This window comes from Pelmatolapia mariae, linkage group LG3_W, assembly GCF_036321145.2.
Source record: "Pelmatolapia mariae isolate MD_Pm_ZW linkage group LG3_W, Pm_UMD_F_2, whole genome shotgun sequence".
In the NCBI taxonomy this organism is placed as follows: Eukaryota; Metazoa; Chordata; class Actinopteri; order Cichliformes; family Cichlidae; genus Pelmatolapia; species Pelmatolapia mariae.
The window spans coordinates 88,545,834-88,570,699 of NC_086229.1; the positions used below are offsets into that span (position 1 = coordinate 88,545,834).

General features: G+C 38.1%; 4 protein-coding genes and 1 pseudogene across 4 annotated transcripts; all 5 read left to right on the plus strand.

Moving 5' to 3' along the window:
* Positions 1-1,009: 1,009 nt before the first annotated feature.
* Positions 1,010-2,450, plus strand: LOC134619795 (uncharacterized). The gene is made up of 5 exons (XM_063465628.1): positions 1,010-1,052; positions 1,166-1,864; positions 1,958-2,074; positions 2,157-2,197; positions 2,325-2,450. The coding sequence occupies exons 1-5, from the start codon at positions 1,010-1,012 to the stop codon at positions 2,448-2,450; spliced, it is 1,026 nt and encodes a 341-aa protein (XP_063321698.1).
* A 3,834-nt stretch (positions 2,451-6,284) lies between these two features.
* Positions 6,285-8,368, plus strand: LOC134619807 (uncharacterized). The gene is made up of 5 exons (XM_063465635.1): positions 6,285-6,339; positions 6,451-7,149; positions 7,245-7,370; positions 7,906-7,949; positions 8,249-8,368. Exons 1-5 carry the CDS (start codon positions 6,285-6,287, stop codon positions 8,366-8,368), a joined length of 1,044 nt encoding a protein of 347 aa, XP_063321705.1.
* Positions 8,369-10,115: 1,747 nt separating this feature from the next.
* Positions 10,116-12,193, plus strand: LOC134619814 (uncharacterized). The gene is made up of 5 exons (XM_063465645.1): positions 10,116-10,170; positions 10,262-10,972; positions 11,074-11,196; positions 11,292-11,335; positions 12,074-12,193. The coding sequence occupies exons 1-5, from the start codon at positions 10,116-10,118 to the stop codon at positions 12,191-12,193; spliced, it is 1,053 nt and encodes a 350-aa protein (XP_063321715.1).
* A 1,158-nt stretch (positions 12,194-13,351) lies between these two features.
* On the plus strand, positions 13,352-16,394 carry LOC134624052 (uncharacterized; annotated as a pseudogene).
* A 5,009-nt stretch (positions 16,395-21,403) lies between these two features.
* LOC134619822 (uncharacterized) lies at positions 21,404-22,898 on the plus strand. Its single transcript, XM_063465655.1, has 5 exons — positions 21,404-21,459; positions 21,539-22,246; positions 22,431-22,556; positions 22,637-22,680; positions 22,779-22,898. Exons 1-5 carry the CDS (start codon positions 21,405-21,407, stop codon positions 22,896-22,898), a joined length of 1,053 nt encoding a protein of 350 aa, XP_063321725.1. The 5' UTR covers position 21,404.
* Positions 22,899-24,866: the final 1,968 nt, after the last annotated feature.

Here is a 24,866-nt window from a genome sequence, read left to right on the forward strand (position 1 = left end):
CACAAACTCACACAGGAGACGCTGATAACAAGACACAGAGATGAAACTAGCACAAACTGGACACAAAAGGGAACTAACATAATGAGACTAGAAACCAAGAACTATAAATAAGAATATAATAAGAACTAAGATGTAGATGAAACATGCAGAACAAACTCAAAAATACTGAGTTGGAGACCCAGGAGCAATATAAAAGTAATTTTTAATCACTTTTCAATTCGAAATACTTCCAGACAGCCTCAGATGGTTCCCAGAGGAACTGCAGTTTTTGTCACTTCCAAGTTAGCTCCATTTTTCAGGTTGTCCCTTCCACAAATTATCACCAAACACTCCAACCATCGTCGATCCTGAAAACATCTGTACACCAATTTCTTCATATATGACCATATAAATCTGAGATTTTTAAAATGTCTACAAGTACAGGAACAAATGTGAATTCTGCCCTTATGCTCATTAACGGATCACAGCATAGACAATTTTGCCATTAACCATAACATGTCAGTATTCACTTTAGATGGTTTAAACTTCTTGACCTGATTTCTGCTTTACTTTCTGTGTTCCCCCCCACTAACACTCCCTCTTAACTCACATAACTGTTTAAACACACCTCCCCATACAAATTTATGCAACTATGAAAACTTGTGTTGTGACTTAAAAATACATCTATAAATCAGATATTAAAAAACACCCTAGATGTGTTGCAGAACAAATACAAACATACACAAACCTCTATAACTAACAAAAATTGGCCCAAGAAACTTTCCTTTAAGTAAAATACACATTACCACACCTTCTTCCCTTAGTACAGCAACAATGATGTCACCAAAAAAGACTTGACCCCAATCACACCTCCAGTCACCTGATCAGTCTGATCTTTTGGAAAGAAACAAACTGTAGTTCTGAATTTAAAACCAACCATTGAGCTTAGCCAATCACGATCAGTCTTCGTCTCCTATAAGAGTTGGGTGCGTCCGTAAAGGCACACGATACATACTGCAGAGCTTCAGAGATGATGCCCCTTTGTGTTTTTCTTGCAATTCTCTATAAAATCTGTGAGTATTTTGCACTTTTTTCACAGTTTCTTTTTTCAAGGATGTAAATTCTAAAAAGAGACTGATGAGACGTTAAAGATATAATTAAAATAATTGTATGCATTTCTGTTCAGGTCAGGTGCTAGCTGTTCACAAGACCTCAAGTGTAATTCAGGAGAGTGGAATCAAGATAGCTAAAGTCGGGGAGAATGTAACAATAACATGCATTTGTCAAGATGATGCTGTAACTTTCCTTTCTTGGTACCAGCAAAGCCTGGGTGGCAAACCTAACATCATATCAACTCGGATGAAGCACAACCCAGAAGCTGATATCTACGCCAAGTATAAAGACAGGTTTAAAGTCCTTGTAGAAGGTAAAAAAGAATATCTTGAAATCACAAACCTCAGCCTGTCAGATTCAGGGACGTATTACTGTGGGGTTTTAGTGTTTAATGCTATTGAATTTGGACAAGGAGTTTTCCTTCATGTCAAATCACCAGCGACCAGCACTGGATCTGCAATTAACCAGCCAATGTTGAAGCCGCTTCGCTTGGGGGACTCTTTGAACTTGACCTGTACAGTGGAAGCTGAACCATGTGCAGAGGAACTGAACCTTTACTGGTTCAGGCATGGAGCATCTCAGTCTACAGTCATGTATCCCAGCGAGGGACACGTGTGTGCAGACATCTCACAGGAAACACCTCACAGGAGAAATTGCACTTTAAATCTTGCAATAAAGTCAGTGAGCTCTGCTGATGCTGGGATCTACTACTGTGCTTTGGCCTCCTGTGGAGAGATTATTTTTGGAAATGGAACAAAGGTTGAGATTGCAGGTAGGTGATACTGCAGGAGGGTGACTTCATACTACTGTTTCAAGCAATCTGTGAAACATTGACTGTGTAACATCTGTTTTGTGTGTATGTTAGGTTCCCCTGTCTTGGTGTATTTCCTGAGTGCGGCATTAGGAGGTTCCTTTATTGTGCTCTTCGTCTTGGCTTTCATCATGTACAAGCTTAGGAAAAACCTGTGCTCTGTCTGCAAAGGTGAGGTCTCTGCCATCTCTAATGACAGCAATCCTCTAACAATCTGAAACAAGCATGCTTATTTACTTTTTTTGTTTTGCAGGAGCTGTTCCTCATCAAACCTGTACAGTCTCAGATGCAGTGGTAGGTGAAAAGCCTATAGAATCTACTCACATGTTTTTAATAGAAGCAGAAGCTATATTTATATTAGATATGATATGTTTCCAGTTATATTTTAACACAACCCCCCCCATTTGTCCGTCACTAACAGAGCCAAGATGCAGACAGCCTCCACTATGCAGCTCTGAGTCTGAAGAGGAGTAGTAAACAACATCGTCAAGAAGAAAATGTGGATAATATTTGTGTGTACTCTAGAGTAAAGAGCAGAAAAGTGTGAATGGATGCAAGGATACACACTGCCAAATGTAAAATAATGTGGAAATAAAATATATTTTGTATGTACCAGCTGTATGACTAATAACTTTTGAGAGTTCAGCAAAATCACATAGCTCAGCATTGTTATACATAGACTATCAAACTGAACCCAAATGTAGTGTAGATAAGCATAAAAATCCCCCACGATCTATTAATATCTTCGTAAACGCAGGTCACAGCTACAGTAAGTTCTCACTGTTTACCTTTCACTTTTGTGGTCAAGGTGATGTGAGCGACAGAGTGTAAGTTTCCACTGGTGGAAACATAAGTCCTACGAGAGCTTAAACACAGGAAGACCGGGCTGTTGCCCCCTGGCCACATAACCTCTCATGTTTGCAAGCCCACTCTCACAAGACCTGCTGTGTACACAACGTGAAAAACTAAAAGCAATCGGCAATAAACTACGATTATAAAAAAAAGATTGAAGGAGAAGGATTTCTTTTACATACCTTCAGCTTCAACTATGTGAATGCACTTCTTACTCCACAGGAAGCTGCTTCTTTGTAAAAACAGCAGTCATCCATAACCGCTGAACAGTTTCAGTTCCCTAAAAGTATAGAAGCTTGACCCAAAGCTTCACTTTTTTAGGAAAGTCATTATAGTTTAAAGTTATCTGCTGCTTAGTTGTTTTTGTAAAATACATAAATTATTAAAAAATAAAACCCAGGGCCAGGGTTGTGGCCCTGCATTATTTGCAATGAACTGAGCATCCATTCATTAAAACAAAACAAAACAAAACAAAAACATGTTTTATGTTTCTAACATTTAAAACTAAATGGTGGGTAATAGCAGCATCTCGACCCAGTACAACAGTTTGCTCTCAGACTGCAGGCTTACTTTTTCAAATCAGTACAGTTTTATTTATATAGTGCCAAATCACAACAACAGCCACATCAAGGCCCTTTATTTTGTAAGGTAAAGCCGCTACAATAATACAGACAAAACCCCCACGACAACCACCTTTGAACAAGCACTTAGTTGTTGCTAAGTGCTTTTTCAAACTTCCTTTTAATGAGAAGAAACCCGCAATAGAACCAGGCTCAGGGACAGCTAGTGATCTGCCGTGACCACTTGGGGCTGATGGGACAGGCCTCTCATCTGTGGAACCAGCTCCCACTTTGGATTCAGGAGAGGGACAACCTCTCTACTTTAGGTTCTTGAGATTAGGCTTAAAATGTTCCTTTTTGATAAAGTATATAGCTGGAACATGTAACCCTGAACTCTCCTTTAGTTACTCTAAAGTAGGCCTAGTCTGCTGGGGGCTTCCATTCATGCACTGAGCACCCTCCCCCCTTTTCACTCTCTGTGCATTTATACAAGACTTTTGCAGATGGCCTCTGAGCCTGGTTCTGCTGCAGAACAGGTTTCTTCCTGTTAAAAGGGTGTTTTTCCTTGCAACTGTTGCCAAATCATTTCTTATAGGGGGTTGAGTGGTTATTAGGGTTTCTCTTTATTACTGTCGGGTCTTTACCTCGCAATATAGAGCAGTGGACCCCAACCTTTTTCGCGCCACGGACCGGTTTATGCCCGACAATATTTTCACGGACCGGCCTTTAAGGTGTCGCGAATAAATACAACAAAATAAAACTAGTACCGGTACCGAAAAAAAGAAGATTTATTCATAACACACGTGAAAAGATCCAGGAAAACCGAGTTAACGCTAAAACCGATAACAAAATAACGCTAAAAAACGATAAAAATCCTGAAAACCATACATTTCACACCTGAGCCTCAACTCTCGCGGCCCGGTACCAAACGACTCACGGACCGGTACCGGTCCGAGGCCCGGGGGTTGGGGACCACTGATATAGAGTGCCTTGAGTCGACTGTTGTTACTGTGACAAGATTCCTTACAAATAGTATTTCCAAATAAAGCAGCAACTTTCAATAGTTTAGAAAAAGAACAAAATAATGCAGTTCTTCCATGGCCACTTGAGGTTGGCTTCAAAAGTGAGGTAATTCCCATAGTCTCCTAATTTGAAATACCTAACTTCTGTCAGAGATATTATAGGTAATTGTTACCATCACTACAAATTATTTGTTTTTAAATGAGTAAGATGTTTGAATTTCATTTAGGCTCACTCACACAGTAGGTTGATAGGTGTGCTAGCCAATAACTGCTAATAGCTGTCTGCTAGGCCTCAATTTTGTGAGCAAAGTGATGCTATTTTGTTTTATTTATGTTACTAATTACTACGTTTCTTTGTTCTACTGATTTATGCTAATTTACGAATCAGGCATGGTAATATAGTTTACCCATACACAGTCAGTTGTGATCACTTAAAAAACATCCATTTTTTCAAACTGCTAACACTGAAAATATATAGTATACAGACTTGGAGGCAATGTGCCATAACATAATATGTTACTATGTCAAAAATGACGTTTTTTGTTAACACAGTAATAGAATGTGATATATTATAATGCACATATATTACTCAAAAAATATCAAACATGCCTTTTTCCTCCTGCGTTTGTGTGCAGGGAGACAGAAAAAGGTAGTCCAGTCTAACGTTTGAGGAGTGGTGATATTGACATTACTTTTATCTTTATTGCACAAAAGGACAAGAGTTTCTACGTAAAGTACATATTGCATCTAGAACAGAAACAGCCACCAGCATTACACTGGCTCTTTGCAAGTATCCGCACACACAGCGTGCTAACACAAAGCTAACAAAGAACCCAGAGTGAGTGTATGTCAACGCCAGCCCAGGAGCCAGAGCCCGATCTTCAAAGAGTAAAAAATCAATGCAGTCATCAACAGAGTTGTCTCACTGTAGCTTCTATTTCTGCACGTTCCTGCAGTTTAATCACAGACGCAGTTGCTATGACGTATCTTTGTGTTGTTATTAGTATTTAAAAGACTGGACATACGCATGTCCTTAGTAGGACAGAGATTTGTGTCAGTAAGCTATGTGACAGTGTATTTCTGGTAGTACAGTGGGTGACATCACAGTGGTTACATTCATATATAGTCTATGTTAAAAACACCACATGAAACATTTCTGTTATGCTTTCTCTTCCTTTTCTACATGTTGAACCATATGGTGTTGATTAAAAACAAAACACCTCTACCATGATTAAATATATCTCCTTATGCTGTTTTGTTTGTATGACATTGCATAACTACACAAGCTGTACAAAATAAAGCACTCAATCTCTCAGTTTTTATCCACATGAACACTGAAAAAGTCACAAAAAAGACCACTCTAAACATTATACAATATGACCAAAGATACGTTTATTGTAAAATCTGTGAAGGCTCCGTCAGCAAGTTCATTCTTGTTCATAAACATTATGGTGACAAAATCAAGAGGAGTGACCTGATTACCTCATAACAACACATCATATTCAAAACCAAACATGCATAGCACAAGGCATTCAGACCTTCAAAGAATGCTAATGTTAACTAGCCAATGCTAATGGTGAACATTTAAAATATGCTGCAGGTTGCAAAGCACCTTTATTAGTAGAATAACATTAATTGAGTGATGAGTAAATTATTCAGTAGTACTCAAGTGATTGGTCACATGTACAGACAGAGCCTGCCATAATGTAAACTGGATGTGCATTTTCTTCAGTAAATCTGCATAACTTGCTCTTTCAAGTAAACTTTTTCCAATCTGCTTTGATTACCTCCTTTGTAGATCGTCTCATAGACCTAAATGAACCCTACAGGGGGCACTGAGCATGTGATCTTTCAGTCATTCTGAGTGACCAATCAAAAACAGTCTTGTCTCTGATAAGTAGAGAACGTAAAGACCTTCTCTCAATGATCCACAGCAATTTGAACAAAATGACACCCCCACTGTTATCTTTCTATGTGACATATCTACTCTCAGGATCGATAGGTAAGTTGCATCTTAAATAATATTGTTGACAGCTATACAATGTATCTCATAAATTCCAATACTTATCCAGTTATTATATTAAGTTCACTGTGTATTTTCTTTTATTTTCAGTTCATTTGGCAGCTCTGAAGCTGTCACCATCATTAAATATCACATTTGTTAAAGCTGGTCAGGATTTAACTTTAAATTGTTCATTCAATCAAACTACTGTTGCAGTGATGTTTTACTGGTATAAGCAACCTCTGGGACAGAAACCACAGCTGGTGTCGAAATTCTATAAGCATGATAAAGATGGCACTTTCACTGATGAATTTAAGAATGAGTCTCGCTTTGAACTGGACACTATGAACTATAAAAACAACTTGAAGATCTCAAAAGCACAAATGTCAGACTCTGCTACCTACTACTGCATAAGTGGCTACTCATATGTGTATGAATTTTTGGAGGGGATTATCATCCAAGTAAAGGATTCAGATTTGGTTTTCCAAGCTTCAGTTCATCAATCAACACCGGAGACCATTCAGTCTGGAGGCTCTGTGATGCTGAACTGTACAGTGCATGTTGGAACCTGTGATGAAAAACACAGTGTTTACTGGTTCAAAAACTCTGAAGAATCTCACCCTGGACTCATCTACACCCACGGAGGCAGAAATGATCAATGTGAGAAGAATCACAGCTCACAGACTCAAACCTGTGTGTACAACCTGCAAATGGAGAGCCTCAATCGGTCTGATGCTGGAACCTACTACTGTGCAGTGGCTTCATGTGGACGCATACTGTTTGGAAATGGGGCCAAGCTGAACATTGAGGGTAGCTACTGCTCCTGCCTCTTTTGTTAAAAAGTTACAATAGTTTCTAATCAAATATGATGTATGTGATGTCTTTTAATGTCTGGTTCTCCACAGAAGAGGGGGAATCTTTTATGTATGTGTACGCCTTGAGCGGAGCTTTGGCATTCAACTCAGTTCTGTTGGTTTTCCTGGCTTATGCAGCCTATACATTGTACAAGAGAAAAAACTGCAAATGCCCAGGTAGGTTAACTCTTTTACATTTTACTGTCTGTGTTTAATTTGAGGATGCGATAACACGGCAGAAAGACATAAATAAGTAGTTGTTAGTCATAATGCTCATTGTTACGTTAACTGAAGAGATCAACTGGTGTTTCTTCAGCACACTTGGTTGAAATTTTTGGTCGACTCGCTTAAAGTCCAGATAATGTGTACAACAAGTACATTTCTTTCTTTTTTCTTTTTAACAAACTCATTTCATAAATATGTATACTACATAAATGCAGTTTGTACTTTTTCTTACTGTCAATTGCAAAGATGTAAAAAAAAAAAATCTTAAATGTATTTATTTATTTTGTTTACTGGAATGAAATTAATTCGCTCAGGACCTAATAATACCTAATTTATTATTAAGTCATAGCTGATTTACTGAAACAATCTTAGTACTTCAGTTGTTCAATATATAAGTCTTCTCTGCAGAGTAATTCATTCCTTTTTTCTTGACTGCTCCAACCGAGTTAAAAGAGTCATCTTTTGTTTCCTTATTTTTTATGAACAGATCCTCGCGCGGAGTCTTCAGGGACCTCGGTTCCAAATGGAGATGTAAGTTTTTCCGTAATGTTCTAATTTTTTTTAATTATCAGTGAATAAATTAACTGTTTTTCAAGACCTTACAATGGTAGGAAAAAAAACACCTTCCATTCAAAACAGTACCTTCACAATTCAATGCATTGCAGTATTGCATATTCTTGTGAAGGTCACAGAGTCAAAGTTTTCACTTGTAGTAGCTCTGTTGTTTTGAAATGAATTCCATTATAAGTGGGGTTTTCTTTTAACGTGCCATCCAGTGGTTATGTTTGCTGGTTTAAGGGTAACATTTTTCTTTCTTTTTTTCTAAACAGGCATCCCAAGATGCAGACCATCTCCATTATGCTGCTTTGAAGGTAAACAAGGCCACCAGATCAAGAAGGCAGCAAGAGGACACCCTTAGCCAATGTGTTTATTCTAGTGTAAAGCAATAAAGCTGGACATGTTTTCTTTGTAGTCTCTGTGAGAAAAAAATTACACCTTTTTTGCTTTTTTGTTTCTGTGGGGTTTTTTTTCTCCTCCATAAACTAAATGTAAATCTGTGCCTTACAAAATAAACAGACATGTTTGCTTAACTGCAGCTGAGCCAGGTTCTTTTGTCAAAGGTGTGATATTTCCATTGTGACTGTACTTACAGTGTCATTTACGATGTACAGCGAGCCACATATAACTGTACAACAGTTGTGTGGTTTCACAATGCACCTTTGTGTTGCAGAGCTTAAGATCTGAACAGCCCTCTTTACTTAACAAAGCCTGTGCATGATTAGCACTTCACCCTCTAATTCAACACACATTATTTGATTCTAGATTGATTTTTGAATCAAACACGCTCATTAACACAATCTGAGTCAGGGGGACACGACCGGCATGGCACTGCAAATGTGACTCATACAACACAGTCATCTTCCAGGTGTGGTACGTTGCTCACACAAAGCGGCAACCATTTCACAACAACAAATCCTGCCTAGTCTAAAATGATTATGTGACATAGACAAATCTTCCAGATTATCTGCCCTAAATGTATCGATGACATCTGAAAGCCTTTGCACGTTGTTTACTATAAATGTGTCGTCTGCGCACAGCAGAGCTGAGGGAGTCTTTTTTTAGCATCTGTGTGGCTGATAGGCAAAAACATAGCTCTCAGTATACTTCAGCCATGCGCTCCTGTAGGACCCTTTGCACTCTTTGTGGTCTCAAACAGGAAGTCTCTGCATTGTTTTTGTACATTGCAGCCACACAGTTTAACTCGGATTACCAATTACTCTTTTAGGTAGTTAAAAAAAGAAAGGAATCTGGTAATTACAATAGTTTGTTTGCAATTTCCCTGATGTGGAGGTGTCCTGTACTAATAAAATAGCCATTAAAATTACTATTAATAATATTAGCTAACATTTGTGCATACTGCACACTCTGTGCATGTATAATATAAGTAAACATTACCACCAACCCCAAATAGCAGCTATTTAGAAATTAGGCTGAGCTTCTTTTAATGACTCCCAGCAAATCTATTTGTGCTCCCCCCCCCCATATATCAGCTCTTAAATATGAGTCCTTCATATATGAAGCAGTGAATACCCCTGTAAAATTTGCAGGCGAATAATTTGAATAATGTAAAAAATATATATTTACTAATGTTATCTTGACATAATGGTTTTAATATTGCCATATTCTTCCAGGACTCATTGGTTATCTCTTCAGGGTTTCTGTCTCTGATAGAACTGGCACTTGTGCAGAATAGCAAGAGAAAGTGTTACCCACAATTAGCTAACATAGACACACCCAGTTGTTACTAATACATTTAATATAAAATCAGATTTTTCTTCATGGACCAAGACTTTTTTTGTTACTGAAGAACATAATGCAGGGGTAATACAGAAGTGCAATACATGAAAATAGTTAACGTACCATTTAATGTTACAGTTTGTCATTTTCTGATATATTGTGATCAAAAACAGCAATTTGCAGAACATCAAGTAATGAAAGTAACAACAGTTAAAGCAGTGTCATAATGCACCTGATTGGATTTAAGTTGAAATTAAAGTGGCAGAAATCGGTGTGGAACATCACAAGTCTTAATGCTCCTAGGCGTTACTTCTCGTTAGCCAATCAAATGCAGTCCACTCAGAGGAATAAAGAGCTTGGTGAGAGTCAGTTCATTCAACAGGATACGATGTGGACACGATGATGCCTCTAAAGTTTGCTTTGTGTCTGACATGCCTGGCACTGGGTAGTGTAGGTGAGTTGTCTATTCTAAATACAGCTGTATAGAACACATATATATACTGATATACATAATCTTTTAAAATCAATGTTTTTTTCCTCGTCAGCTCAGAAGACTAAGCTGAAGTCCTCAGTTTATGTGCGTCAAGAAAGTGGTTTTGTGTCGGCTAACGTTGGTGACAAAGTGACTTTGCAATGTTTCTACAAAGAAGAGGCTGTGATGTTTTACTGGTATAAACAATCTCTGGCACAGAAACTAAAGCTCATGTCTAAATTTTACAAACATGAAAAAAGCGGCACATTTTATAGTGAGTTTGAAAACAATCCCCGTTTCTCACTAGACACTGGAAATGGTAACAATCACTTGATCATTTCAGATATACAGATTTCGGACTCAGCTACTTATTATTGCATTGGTATATTTGCATACGATTTTGAATTTGCTGAAGGTGTTACTGTCAGTGTAGAGGGTTCAGGGATAAACATTCAAACTTTGGTCCATCAATCTGAGCCGATGGTTCCATCTGAAACTATTCAGCCTGGAGGCTCTGCTCTGAACTGTATTATACACACACATTCCTGTGATGGAGGCCACAGAGTTTACTGGTTCCAGGATTCTGCCGAATCTCATCCTGGACTCATTTATGCCAACGGAGTCAGGAATGATGAGTACGAGAAGAGGCCTACAACACAAACACACACCTGCTTCTACAACTTACCCATGAAAAGTCATAATCTGTCTGATGCTTCGAGCTACTGTGCTGTTGCCTCATGTGGACACATATTGTTTGGAGACAGAAAAGAGCTCCACTTAGAGCGTAAGTAGCAATATAAAATAAGTTAATATTTGCATGACTGTTACTGTTTTACACACAAAGCATTGTTCAAAAATGTTTGCTTTACTCAACTGATCTTGCAGATGAGTACTCTGTTGTCTTGGTGTATTTCCTGAGTGGAGCGTTGATATTTACCATTATCCTGCTGCTTATACTGTCATATGCAGCACTGACGATTAATATCAAAATGAAACGCCAAAGTTCAGGTAGGCTGTGGTTATTTTTCACTCATGTCTAGGTAGCATATACAGTCATAAAGACTTAAAAAGTATCTTTGTCTCCAACCTTATTTCATAACCAGACTCTCAAGCAAGATCTGCAAATGCCTCAGCTCCAAATACAGAAGTGAGTACTAATCTGCCAGTCTAACTGTATGTAGATAGACAGAAGTAGGTTACACCAGTTTTCTAGTTTGTGATGTTGCAATCTTTGTATTTCCACTATCTTAAACAACAGAAAATTATGTTTGGACCTATGTTTACTAAAAAAAAAATCTTTAAAAAACAAATAAGAGGAAAAATTGCCAAATGAATTTATGGCTTCCATCAACATAATGACCAACGATTGAAAGTTATCAAGTATGACAAAGTGGAAGATATCAGTAATACTCTATATGGACAAAAGTACTGGGCCATCTAAACATTAGACCCAGAAGAGCTGCTCGGCTATAACAAAACACGCCATGAAGCCCCCGGTGCAGTTTTTGTGTTGATGTAAATACCAAAGGAGGTTTGGAACTCTGCAGTTATTAAGTCAGCAGAGAGTTGGCAACTTTTACACATTTCTGTGGTACAAGGAGACGTGAGACACAATATAAATGTATACATATTGCAAATGAAGTCTGGTATGAACTGTGAGCTTTGTCTTCCCACCATTGACTGAACCTGCATGCTACTGAATGCAAAGCACCACATATGATGGTGCATTTATTCTTCCAACTGAACGACTCAGGGGGTGTATATGTTGATAAATAGAATATCTGGGTATGACATGATAATATACATCCTTAGCAATGTGTCATTATGTTGTAGTGGCAATAAAGATGAATAAAGTACTAATATGACATTTTTATGTTATTATCAGGGTAACCAAGATTCAGACAACCTTCATTATGCTGCTTTGAGGGACCACAAGGTCAACCGATCCAAGAGACAAAGCGACAACACAAACACTGAATGTGTGTACTCCAGTGTCAAACAGTAAAACAGGACATTTCATTTGTAGCCATGTTGTCCTGTAAGAAGAACAATTTTTTTTAAAAGCATTTGTTTTTTGTTTTTTTAGCGTTGTTGTTTGTTGAAGCATTGTTGTAATATATTGTGTATTGTAAGAAGAGAACTTAAAGCAAGGGCAAACTATATGATAAGTTGATGTAACTGGAGAGCACACTTGGTTTTAGGTGTGTCTTCTGTCTCAGTGAAATAAGAAGCCAGAGACAGAGAAGGTAAAAGAGAAAGATTGCTACATAAAAGCCAGTAGAACTGTGTGGAACATAAGCTAGCAAGCCCATATTACAAATATTACAAACTCTGTAATGCAAAAGGGTCATAAACAGAACGTCTCTGCAACCTCAAAGTGTGGCCTTCAGAAATGAGACTGCACGCACAGGAGCAGCAGGCCTGTGCCTTCTCATAGTGGTGTTGTGGTAAGGAGGCACTTAACTTCCAAATATGCAGTTACACTGAACATGACAGGAAACAATTCATCAGCGATAATCTTTGGATAATTTAAGTCATCTGATATACCTTTCACGACTGCATTTGCAGAATGTTGTTCCATTTTGTGTTGTTTACACACCTGAAACCAGAGAAGTGAGACTCTGTATGTAGCTTCTGTGTGGTCAACAGTCAAATGACTGACTTTCAAAGTGCTTTGAAGAACACCTAGCTCACTTTGTCTTTCTGGTTTCAGACAGGAAGTGTCTGCAGTGTGTTTATGCACTGCAGCCATGCAGTATTAATGATGCTCAAGTTTCTTTAGTAGACTACATCAATAAACTAAAATAAATCAAAATGCAATCAATCACATTGTCTTTGTTTTATTCATTTTATTCATATAGGATGCACTCTATAACTATATTGCTTCTTACTCACACAAAACCAGTGAAGCCCAAGCTCTTGTGGCCTTTCAGTCTATAAGGTTCACACACATTTTAACAAATGCAAGTCTATGACAGACATGAAAAATAAAATAAATGTAAGTAAAATGTAAATAAAAATAAATGTAATTTGGTGCAATGTAAACATTTCTTTATGGCTAAAACATGAACCAAACGTCAAAAACTTTGTTCTGTGGCTCCACTGGTTTTTTAAGTTCCATTTTCTTTGGCTTTTAGCCTTTACTAGAGGACAGTGAATACAGATGCAGGAAGTTGTTGACCTCATTGACCAGGAGAACTGTATTGAGATCCAGTACGGTCCCAATTAACATAAATGACTGAGACTTAGTGAGTGAGAGTTCAATAAAAGTGACAGTAGCTGTAGAAGGCAGCTGTGTCAGAGACAACAAGAGTGAACCACCAACCACTACACCTACCAATGTGATGACGCCTCAATTAAATCGACGTTCATCTTGGTAAAATTTTGTAACATCACCTTTCTAGCTGTACCTCCATTGCTAGACTCTGGTAGAAAACAGCTATGAAGATGCAGGTCGTTACACGTGTCACCAGGGTGGAAAAGTCAGTGATGGGGACGAAAGCTGATCTGTGTGCAGCTGCAGTACTTCCTTCTCCTATACTCAAAATTCAATTTTTTATCACGCAATATTCAGTTCTTGAGTCTTTTCAAGGCACGTATGCTTGATTTTATTTAACTTACATCTAGTCAACATACAAGCTTCAACTCACGGTTCTCAGTGTGGGATAGCATCGCTTTCATGACATTGCTGTTAATGTTTAAACAGCAAGTTTCAGGTCTGGGCAATTGGATTTTCACTGATTTTTCCATAAATTTTATGGATTTTTCATGTTATTTTATTTTTTTATCACCAAACGCACCACTTTGATTCAGATTCATATATCTCAATGATTGCAGCAAGCCCATTTATGGCCCCCATTGGGTGGACATTGATGGCTGTATTGTGAATAAGTCACATGATGCTCTTACTATTTTCGCCCTAATTTTCCCCAATGGCCACTCATATTATTGCAACCGAAAAGACAATGAAAATATGTATATAAACTACTGACAGAACAGAAGCCTAGAAAATCTAGTTTTGATTGTGCAGCACTTCTCTCTAAGCATGCGAGACAATTAGAAATGTGAAGGTGGGACCAGCAAGAGAAACACTGAAACATATCGAAATGTATGAATGATGGGAAATTAAAAATAAGGAATATGATCTTTTCTTAGAGCATTTAAAAAGGATATGGCCCACTGAAGTAAGAAAACTTGCATCACCAGATATGGCATACACACAGTCACTACAATAGCTAATGTCTGTGGCATCTTTCAATCAGATCTTTGTTCATTTCACTGTTCTTAAGACACTGAGTAGCGCTAAATTACTTTTCACACTAACTGGAAACATCCTAACCTTGGCCAAGTTTGCTCTCACTCACGTTATTGATTTTGGGGGTTTTAATGGTTGAAATAATATGATAGTACAGCTCTGGTATTGTTTTCCACATCTCTTGCCGCGAGAACCAAAATTCATAATGAAGGGGGCGTTAAACTTTTGTTCACTGTTTCAAAAGTAGTTCAGTGTCACTTTTGGTTAGCCAATCAAACGGAGCCTTGTCTCTAAGACTAGAGGACGTATGGAGGTTTTCTACATTGGTCAAGACCTTTTGATCACAATGACATCTCTGAATTTTGCTTTGATTTGCCTTTTCTTCTGGAAAATTGGTAAGTTGGGAATACCTTAAATACTTAAAAATATAAATTAAATCTCACGATTTTATTTTAATGATTCTTATCGAATCATTAGGCTTTTACTGTGATTTTAAATGCAAACTTTCATGCTCTTTTCTTTACAGACCGGGTAACTAATTTACAGCTCTCCTCAAATGTTCGTCAAGAGAGTGGCTTTATATCAGCTAATGTTGGGGACAATGTAACTTTGCGATGTTTCTATGAAGGTGATGTAGCAGCTATGTTTTACTGGTACAAACAAACCCTGGGACAAAAGCCAAAGCTCATCTCTAGCTTCTACAAACATGACAAAGATGGCACTTTTAGCGAGGATTTCAAGAACAATCCAAGATTCTCTTTGGACAGTAAAAATGGAAAGAACCACTTGACAATCTCGAATTTACAAATGTCTGACTCAGCAACTTATTACTGCATAAGCTGCTATGCGTACAAGTTTGAATTTGCAGAGGGTACCAGTATCCATGTGAAGGGTTCAGGTTTGAACCTTCAAACGTCAGTCCATCAGCTGTCTTCTGAGACCGTCCAGCCTGGAGCCTCTTTGACTCTGAACTGTACAGTCCACACTGGGACTTGTGATGAAGAACACAGTGTTTACTGGTTCAAAAGCTCAGAAAAATCTCATCCAGGACTCATTTACACTGATGGGGGCAGAAACAATCGCTGTGAGAGGAAAACTAACACACAAACAAACATGTGTGTCTACAGTTTGCCAATAAAGAGCCTGAATTTGTCTGATAATGGGATGTACTACTGTGCTGTTGCCTCTTGTGGACACATACTGTTTGGGAATGGGACCAAGCTGGGCTTGGAGGGTAAGTGGCCTGTCTCACATTTGCTAAACAGTCTTTAATACTCTCTCATTCAGCTTTTAATGGAAACATATATGGATGTTTGGTTCTCTACAGATGAGGGGACCTTTCCTGACTTTCTTGTCCATGTTTTAAGTGGAGCTTTGGCATTCACCATCACTTTGAGTCTTTTAATGGGTTTTCTAGTATTCAAGATGAATAAAGGTAACCAGTCACTAGTGTCTACTTGCAGTTATTCCAAACGTGGTTAGTTATAGTGCACAAAAAACTGTTACATGAGTGTATGAAAGGGCACATGTGGCCTACAATGTGAAGTGCTTTGATTTGTCAGTATGACTGGAAAAACACTATATAAGTGTTAAACTATAATATTGTTTTCTTGAACAGCTTTACAGACAAAGGCTTTCATATTTTTTGTGTTTCACAATAGAATCACAAGCAAGATGTTCAGATGCCTCCACAGCTAATGCAGAGGTGACTATAATTTTTGATATATATCAAATTATCTTTTGAACTGCTATCTATACATATATTATACTGTAGCACTTGATTTTTTTTCTATAACATTTATTGACTCGTTAATTTTTGTACCAGGGATACCGAGATGCAGACAACCTTCACTATGCTGCCGTACAGACACAAAAGTTCAACCGGCAAAGAAGGCAGATGAATGACACCATGAATCACTGTGTGTACTCTAGTGTAAGGCAGCAGATTTGAACCTGTTTCATCTATACTTTGTTACAGCGTAAGATGTGGTTTTGTTAGCGTGTGTTTTGAGATCTGTTGTGAAGATAATCAGTACAAAGCCTTGGTTACAAAGGTGCTACATTTCCATTATCAATATACTTGTTGATTCTCAGGGTTAAGAAAAACAGTAAGAAAACATGTTACTTTACCAAGCCAACCTTTGACACTTCTGAACATGTGCATAACACACTACCACATCGGCATAAATATAAGCCAGTTTATGTCACAAGAAATACAATGTACAAAGTAATGAGTGCTCTCTACTGGGGAATATCTGTTTATCTGTTCATATTGTGGTTAAGTATTTAAGAAATTTTTTTTATAGCTTACATTAAGGTCTGGAGTTAAAAAAAAGAAGTCATAAAGTTAAATCTCTATATGTCTGGGTGAGCATATTCAAAGAAAAAACAAACAACAAAAACAAACTATATGCTCTTTTGTTTTTGTGTCTGTGTAGTTGCAAACAGGAAGCCTCCACTAATTTTCCACCATTGCAGCCGTATACTGGCTAAAACAACAAGGTTAATGCAATTAGCAATTTTGAACTGATTTGGATTTATTGTTTACCTTTATTGTGCACCTATTGTGTTTAATAAAAAGCAGTTCTGTGTATTTGCATCAGTATATAGTATACAATTACTCTTGAGAATGAGAAAATGTGTAAATGATTTGCATGACACAAGTACAGATATCTTTCCTATGGAAGCAGTAACATACATGGATAAAAAATAAATCCAGCACAAAAGGGCCACCAACTGCAGCTTCTCCAAAGGCTATTTGAGGCTGGCAGCAATAGAGGGTCAATTTCCATAGACTCTGCTGAAAGTTTGCAGCAAGGCCATTTTTCCATAATGTAGTGGTTTACGTGTTGAACAGGTATAAGGAGGAAAGATGAACGGAGTATTTCTCTGCAATTGCAAAGGTCAGGAAAAGTAAAAATAAATAAAATGGAGCTACCTACTTGTGAATAAATGATCTGCCAAAAGTAGCATGATCTCTATGAAGTTTCCTGCTGTGCTGGTGTATTTTGCAATGGAATTTTCTGACAAATAAAATATATTACACACCATTCAAGATGTTTATTTGGGTTATTTTCTTTCCTGCTGACTGTTTGATATCTGTGTCTTTGTGTTGCACCTGTACAATTTATGAATACAGCTTGCTAACATTAGCTGGCAATTTTGCACTCCACCCTGATATGACTGAAATAACTGATATACAAGACTTGGTAAGTCTTGAATCTTTGTTTTTCCCCATTAGCTGCCTGTCCTCATAAACACACCAAAATAGTCTTTTTTAAATTCTACATAACTTACACATCTTATCTTGCATAACTAAGACATAGAACTCAAGACTTCTTGGTTTAAGAAGCAGTGATTGTGTGTAAAAGTGATGTCACCCACTGGCTTGTGTGGATTACTTTGGTATCTTGGATGTTGCCCTGTTTTTTAAACATCAAAACACCATATTTGGACCAGAGAGTAGAGCTTCAGAGTTATCAGCTTAGTCAGTATAAGGGGTTGAACAAACTGAATACCCAAAACCTTGAAGTAAACATTAAACAAGAAAAAAACTATAAACACCTGTCACTCATTATAGCCACACCTCTTTTTATGCATACACATGTGCATAGATTTATTATGCTTAAGAAAATGTGTTCACAAAAAATTCCAACCCGTCATAGTTTCTTCTGCAAACACAAGGTCAAACTCAAGCAATCATTTCAGTGAGACCTATGTTAGCCAAGTTAAACTGTAGTGGTCTTTGTGGGTTTCAGAAGAATGAAGAGGTGTAAGTACTTTAGTGGGGAGTCAGTCTTAAAGAAAACTGCATTAAACCACAAAGTAGATGGAAGTTGTGGGTATATTATCTAACTTACCTCTGAGGTATTAAAATGCAAGCCCTAAAGACCACATGCAAATAACCAATAAACCTTTATAGACCATAAAACAATCCAAAGAGAGACGGCATTATGTCAAATGTCAGCTAATAGAATTCTTTGCAGTTCTGTGACAAACGTGGAGATGAGACCTTGTATAGACTACAGAGGCCTGTTGGCCCATCTTAGGGCATCTGTCCAAACTTTAGGCCTAAAAAGTAAGCAAATGTCTTCCCCATATAGTTATTATAAAGCAGCAAATTATCTAAGGAGAACAAAACGGGGTGTTTTGTACCATGAAACTGTTTTTTAAAATGTTGTACATCAGTTAAATTGGGCATTTTAACAGGGAGTCTACAGAAATCGACTACTTTTGAAGACACCCTCAAGTTTTTGGCATTTCCTCATTGCTTTTTATTGTTTGCATGAGATGGAAAAGTCACCTGACTGTTTCAGACATCACTCAAATTTGCCAGAAAGTGCTGGAAATTGATGGCATTTCCCTAACAGAGGATATTGTCATAATGTATTTGGTTAGAGTTTTTGAAAAGTTCCTAAGGGTGTTCTCCAAAAACAGCATTCGTGCTCAGCATTATTATTATTTCAAACTTATGAACAGTGTAGGGGAGTAACGGAATACATGTAGGCCTACCGCCGTTACGTATTTAGAATACAAAATATGAGTAACTGTATTCCGTTACAGTTACCGTTTAAAAAGGTGGTATTCAGAATACAGTTACTTTGTTGAAATAAATGGATTACACGGCGGTACTTTCCTGTTTCATATTGTCGCAGGTCAGGACTGTTTGGGTTTGTTTGACAGCTATGTTCTGTTGTTCCAGGCGGCAGCGTTACGGTTGCCATGGTTAGAGGGTGACGCTCTCTCTCTCTCTCTCTGCGTGTTTCCTGGGTGAGAGAGCGCTTTTTTGTTGTTGTTGTTGTGCTAAGCTAATAGGCAGAATGCTACAGGCATGGCCCTAAAGAATGTAGCCTCATGGGCAGTGTAGTCTGTGCTGCAGCGAGAATGGACTGCCATACACGTTATGTGTCTGTGAGCGAGGGAGGGAGAGAAAGGAAAAGTCCGAGCTGTCACGGAGCAAAAACGGGAGCTGGAAGCATGTAAATATAATAATAACCACAGCAGCCAAAAAGAGTGCCTGACGAGCCCAGTTGTAAGTAAGCTATTAAGACTCGACTGTACACTGTGTTCGTGTTTTCCTCCGAAACAATAAGTTCCGTTGGAGCAGCCTTTCAACGCCTCTCTCTGTCTCTCCCTAGCAAAGTTGACCCAGACAACAAAGTAAAGCTAGTTTTCAGCTACGAGCCCGACACGGAACCCGACGTATTAGCCAGAGGTCCCTTTACTACGGTTCGGAGCCGCGGACCTTCAGTAACAGTAATAAATCACAGCAATAGTACATTCACGTAGTTGTAAACAGCATGATAATATATTAAGTAATCCAAAGTATTCAGAATACGTTACTCTCATTGAGTAACGTAACGGAATACGTTACAGAATACATTTTGGGGCATGTATTCGGTATTCTGTAATGGAATACATTTTAAAAGTAACCTTCCCAACACTGCTTATGAATAGACAAAGATTGTTTGCTGTTTTCAAAGGACCAGATTCCAGAAGATCTCAATCAACATATAAACATCATCCTGGTTTGACCAATTTTGGCACACCTTGGACACCGTATAGGAGTTGGACTTTTTTTAAAGTATGGAACAGCAGAAATTATTTAATTTCATTAACATGCCTAAAAATGCTTGTTTTCTTTAAATATTTTCGAAGAATTAAACACACATTCACAGGCAGCGTGCCCTTTCTGCCATGCGCATGGAAAGGTTAAACAGCCTCTGGCGTTTTAAACTCTGAGGAGCTGTAGCTTCAGCTTCTATTGGACGATTTGTGTGATTGACACCTCTTTTTAATCATTTGAGCCAATAGAACCACAGTAATGATGTCACGTTCACTTCACCTCAATCAACAAAAGTTGCATGACCAGACCCCACGTGACCCCAAATTTATGACACGTGGCATCTGTCCAGTCATGTGTCCATAACAGGGCCTAAAATGGCGATTAATGATGGAAGCTGCTCTGATGCATTGTGTTACCGCAGCCATTATCAGGAACTACAGCGGCTATTGGCTACAGCGGAGGAAACCAGTCCGGTAAGCGAATTTCTGTCTTAGCACATTTGTGGTCTTCTTTTGCGGCTGGTTCAGTGAGCTAAGATAGCTAACCATTGTTTACATTGTTACATGAAGTCTGGAGAATTCTTGGCTCAGTTGTGTATGTTTAGCAGACTTTTGCTCATTTACTTAACTGCTCTTTTAATCATCGCTTGTTTTCACTGTGTTTGGTAGAAATGGTTCATATTAGCATTTAGCTGAGATTCTAAGGTTTCTGTGATTAACACACGTGTTGATGTTTCCATAAAATGCTTGACGTCATGGAGGGTTACATACCTCGTGAGCTCCACTGAGCCCTGTACCGGGCTTGTTGGGGCTTAAGAGGCTGGCAAAGCCATCAGTGAATTATCAAATTATCAAATCCAGTTTAAAAAAAGATGCTGACAGTCAAAATACTTAACTTGAGACTTTACAGTGGGACTTTGCTATCTAATGGATAATGTCAAGCTTGCTAAATCAATCTTTTATATAAAATCTATGGGATAAAAAACTGGAAACTGTTTTTCTTTTAGTTCATTTTTACAGATGGGTTGTTTGATGCCTTGCAATGTGCTGCTGATGCCTAGAAATATACTTTCACAGGATAAGCCATGTATATATATAATTACTGACTGCAGTTATTCTGTAGAACAATATGATGTTAAATCATGTGCCAAAGAACTCTGCTTTCTATTCTAATATGTTGTATAAAGGTCAATTATTTATAAGTGATTTCAAAAAGTATGAGAAGTCTTAAAGTACGTCATATAGTTTCACCCAACCGATTCTTCTTATGGAGCTAAAAATGCTTCTGTAGGTGGATGTGATCATCTACCCTCCCGGCCAATCAAAACAGTCTTGTCTCTGAAGAGAGTGAGGATGTAGAGCAGTGCTTTTCACTCAACACGGCAATTTCAACAAGATGACACCTCCGAAGCTTGTCTTCTATCTGACATGTCTCTTCTTGGTGGAATTTGGTAAGTTGCAACTATTTATCTAATGTATTTTAAATGTATAATTCTGGTTAAAAATAATTCTGCTCTGTACCCCATTTAGCTCAGATGAATCATCTAAAACAACCCAGGAATTTGCATCAAGAGAAAGGATTTATATCTGCTAAAGTTGGAGACACGTTGATTTTGCGATGTTTTCATGACAGTGATGCTGCAAAGTATTACTGGTATAAGCAACTACTGGGACAGAAGCTACAGCTGATCTCTAATACCTATAAATTTGACAAAAATGGAACTTTTTATGATGAGTTCAAGGACAATCCACGCTTTACACTGGAAACTGATGTGGGTATAAATCACTTACAGATTTCCAACGTACAAATCACAGATACAGCAACTTACTTCTGTGCAAGCGGTCTTTCATTTGTGTTTGAATTTGGAGAGGGTACCAAAGTCATTGTAAAGAGTCAAGGTTTGAGCATCAAAGCTTTAGTCCAGCAGTCTGCTTCTGAAACCATCCAGCCTGGAGGCTCTGTGACTCTAAACTGTACAGTACACACTGGGACCTGTGATGGAGAACGCAGCATTTACTGGTTCAAAAAAACAGAAGAATCTCAACATCCAGGACTCATTTACACCCATGGAGGCGGGAATGATCAGTGCGAGAGAAAAACTAAAACTCAAACTAACACCTGCGTCTACACCCTGCCGATGAATGGTCTAAATCTGTCTCATGCTGGGACCTACTACTGTGCTGTTGCCTCATGTGGACACATACTGTTTGGAAAGGGGACAAAACTGGACTTTGAACGTGAGTAACATCAAGGCTAAGCTTACTAAAAATACTGTAGATCCCACCTAACTGGGAATGGGACAAAGTTGGACTTTCAAAGTGAGCAGATTTTCTACCAGCAATGGTCTGATTTTACTCAATAGTATTTATGTTAACTTTGGAAAAAAGGTTTAAGTTGTGATCTTGCTTTTGGGTTTCACAGGGGACGTGGACTCACTGGGTTTAGTGTATTTTTTGGGTGGTGCTTTGATATTCGTCATGATTCTTTCTGGCTTTCTGGCTTTCCTGATATGCAAGATAAATGGGAGAAACTGCAGCCAATATTCAGGTACAGTGTATTTTTATTGCTAGAAGTAATTTTTTTTTTTTTTTAGTAAAAATAACTTTTTCTTCGACTTTTACCTTCAGAGTCTCATGCAGGACAGTCATCTCCCCACACAACCAATGCAGAGGTAAATATCACTGGAGTGTAACTTTCACAAGCACAATCTTCCAGTACAATGCACATGTGAAGCAGTTACAATGTATTAATATATTATTTTGTTAGCAGGGTTACCGAGATGCAGACAGCCTGCATTATGCTGCTTTACGTGTAAACCAGACAAAACAATCAAGAAGACTTAAGGATGACACCATGAGTGAATGTGTGTACTCCAGTGTAAAGCAATGACTGTCTTTTGCTTTCTTTATAGTTGTTACAGAGAAGTACTTGTACAATTTTAATTTTAAAAACGGTTTCTGGGTCTTTTTTTTGTTTGTTTTTGTTTGGAATTTCATGATGGATATCCTAATATTATTCCTTTATAGTGATTTATAGACTTAACAGATGAAATATATCACATATTTCTTGATTTTGATGCACTTCATATAATGCTCTGGAATTCTTGCCATGTGTTTAATCACAAAATAAAGTAAATGTCATTATGAAGAACTTGAGTGCATGCGTATTTACTTCTTTTGGCTATCTGGCAGCTCCCTGTGTATCGTACAGTACATGTGACAGTCCTCACTTATCCCAGACCAGCAGTGGAATTAGGAGGTGTCTGTGGCTAGAAAAGCTGCCAATAATTATTGGAGGATTGTGAAATTTGACAACTCTAAATACTGTGCATGTAGTTTTAAACATCAAAAGTTTGTTGTTGAGATTTTGTTTCTCTATATGTTATTATCACTAGTCTCGGATTTTGCCTTCATAGGAACTAAGGGTAAGTAGCTGCCAGGTGCTGACAATGAAATACACTGTCAAATTTTGGGCTTTTATAGAGGTGGTCACACTTACTGATCACCTAATGAAGTTTGGCCTAGAGCATTGACGTATGTGCTACTACAATGCCAAGAAGGAAAGACATCACCAATGATTATTGTAGAGATGCTGCCCATCAATCTGACCATTTCCAAACAAACTGATGTCCATCATTCAACAAATATTATTCACAAGTGGAAACTCTTAAAGTTAGCCCACAGTGGTTGTCAAATTCAACCCATTGTCATACTGTACAATGCTCAGAGAAATTGCAAAAAAAAGTATGTCTCAGATTCATCTCAGACATGCTCAGTTACCAACTTAAATGTTCATTAGAGCATGATTAGAAAAAACAGAACAAGTGTAAGTTGTTTGGAAGGGTTGTCAGATAGTCTATTTTAAAAAAGAACACATCAGCATGGGATATTTTTTGGCAGTTGCATTAGAACAAACAACAAGTCTTGTACAATAATGTCTGTTGGACAGAGTCAATAAAATTGGATGTTTGGCTATAGTGCACAACACCACAGTCACTGAAAACCAAACACAGCATCAGCACAAAACACCTTGTACAAGTTGTTAAGTTGAATGCGGTGGTGATGATTTTGGCTTTTTTTTGCATCCATAACACCTGGACAGAGTCAAATTGAGGCAATCTGTCCAACAGCTAAAGTTTACCCTTAATTGTAATATGCAACATGACAGTGATCCAAACATTGCAAATCTACAACGGAACAGCTAAATGACAATAGAATCAAGGTTTTGAAAGAGAGAAGTGCATGCCCAAATACCCCAAACTATGATGAACTAAAGCAACATTGTAAGAAAGAATGAACCAAAATTTCTCCACAACGGTGTGAGAGACTGATACAGAAAGCATTTGCTTTAAGTTATTCCTCTTAGTGAATCTTGGAGTTTACTTAAGTTGTTGTTAAATATTATTAGAGTTACCAGTTAACCTAACAGTGCGCCCCTAGCTGGTTGCGTGCACATTCGCACCTCAAACATTAAACAGAAATATATAAAATATAACTATTTACAGAGAGAGAGGAATAAAAAGGACCCAGCTTAAAGTGGAAGAGCCTCAAGGAGAAGGAGGAGAAAAATAAGAAGATTGTTTCTGCCCTGGAGAGCCTGCTGCCTCATCAGAAAACTACTGATTGCTAGAATGAATGGCTTTGGCTGGACCTGCCCCTTTGAACTAGGTCAGAGCATTACATCACCAGGCTCCTGATTGGTTGTCGCAGCGCGACTTGACGCTTGAGTTCAGATTTTTCCAACTCGAGCGGTAGACGCCATAAGCGCGAATGCACAAAATGCACCACACAAACTGCAGCGCATATTTTACTTCGCGCTTCAAACGTGTCAGTCGCGCTACTTGACTGCGCGAATCAG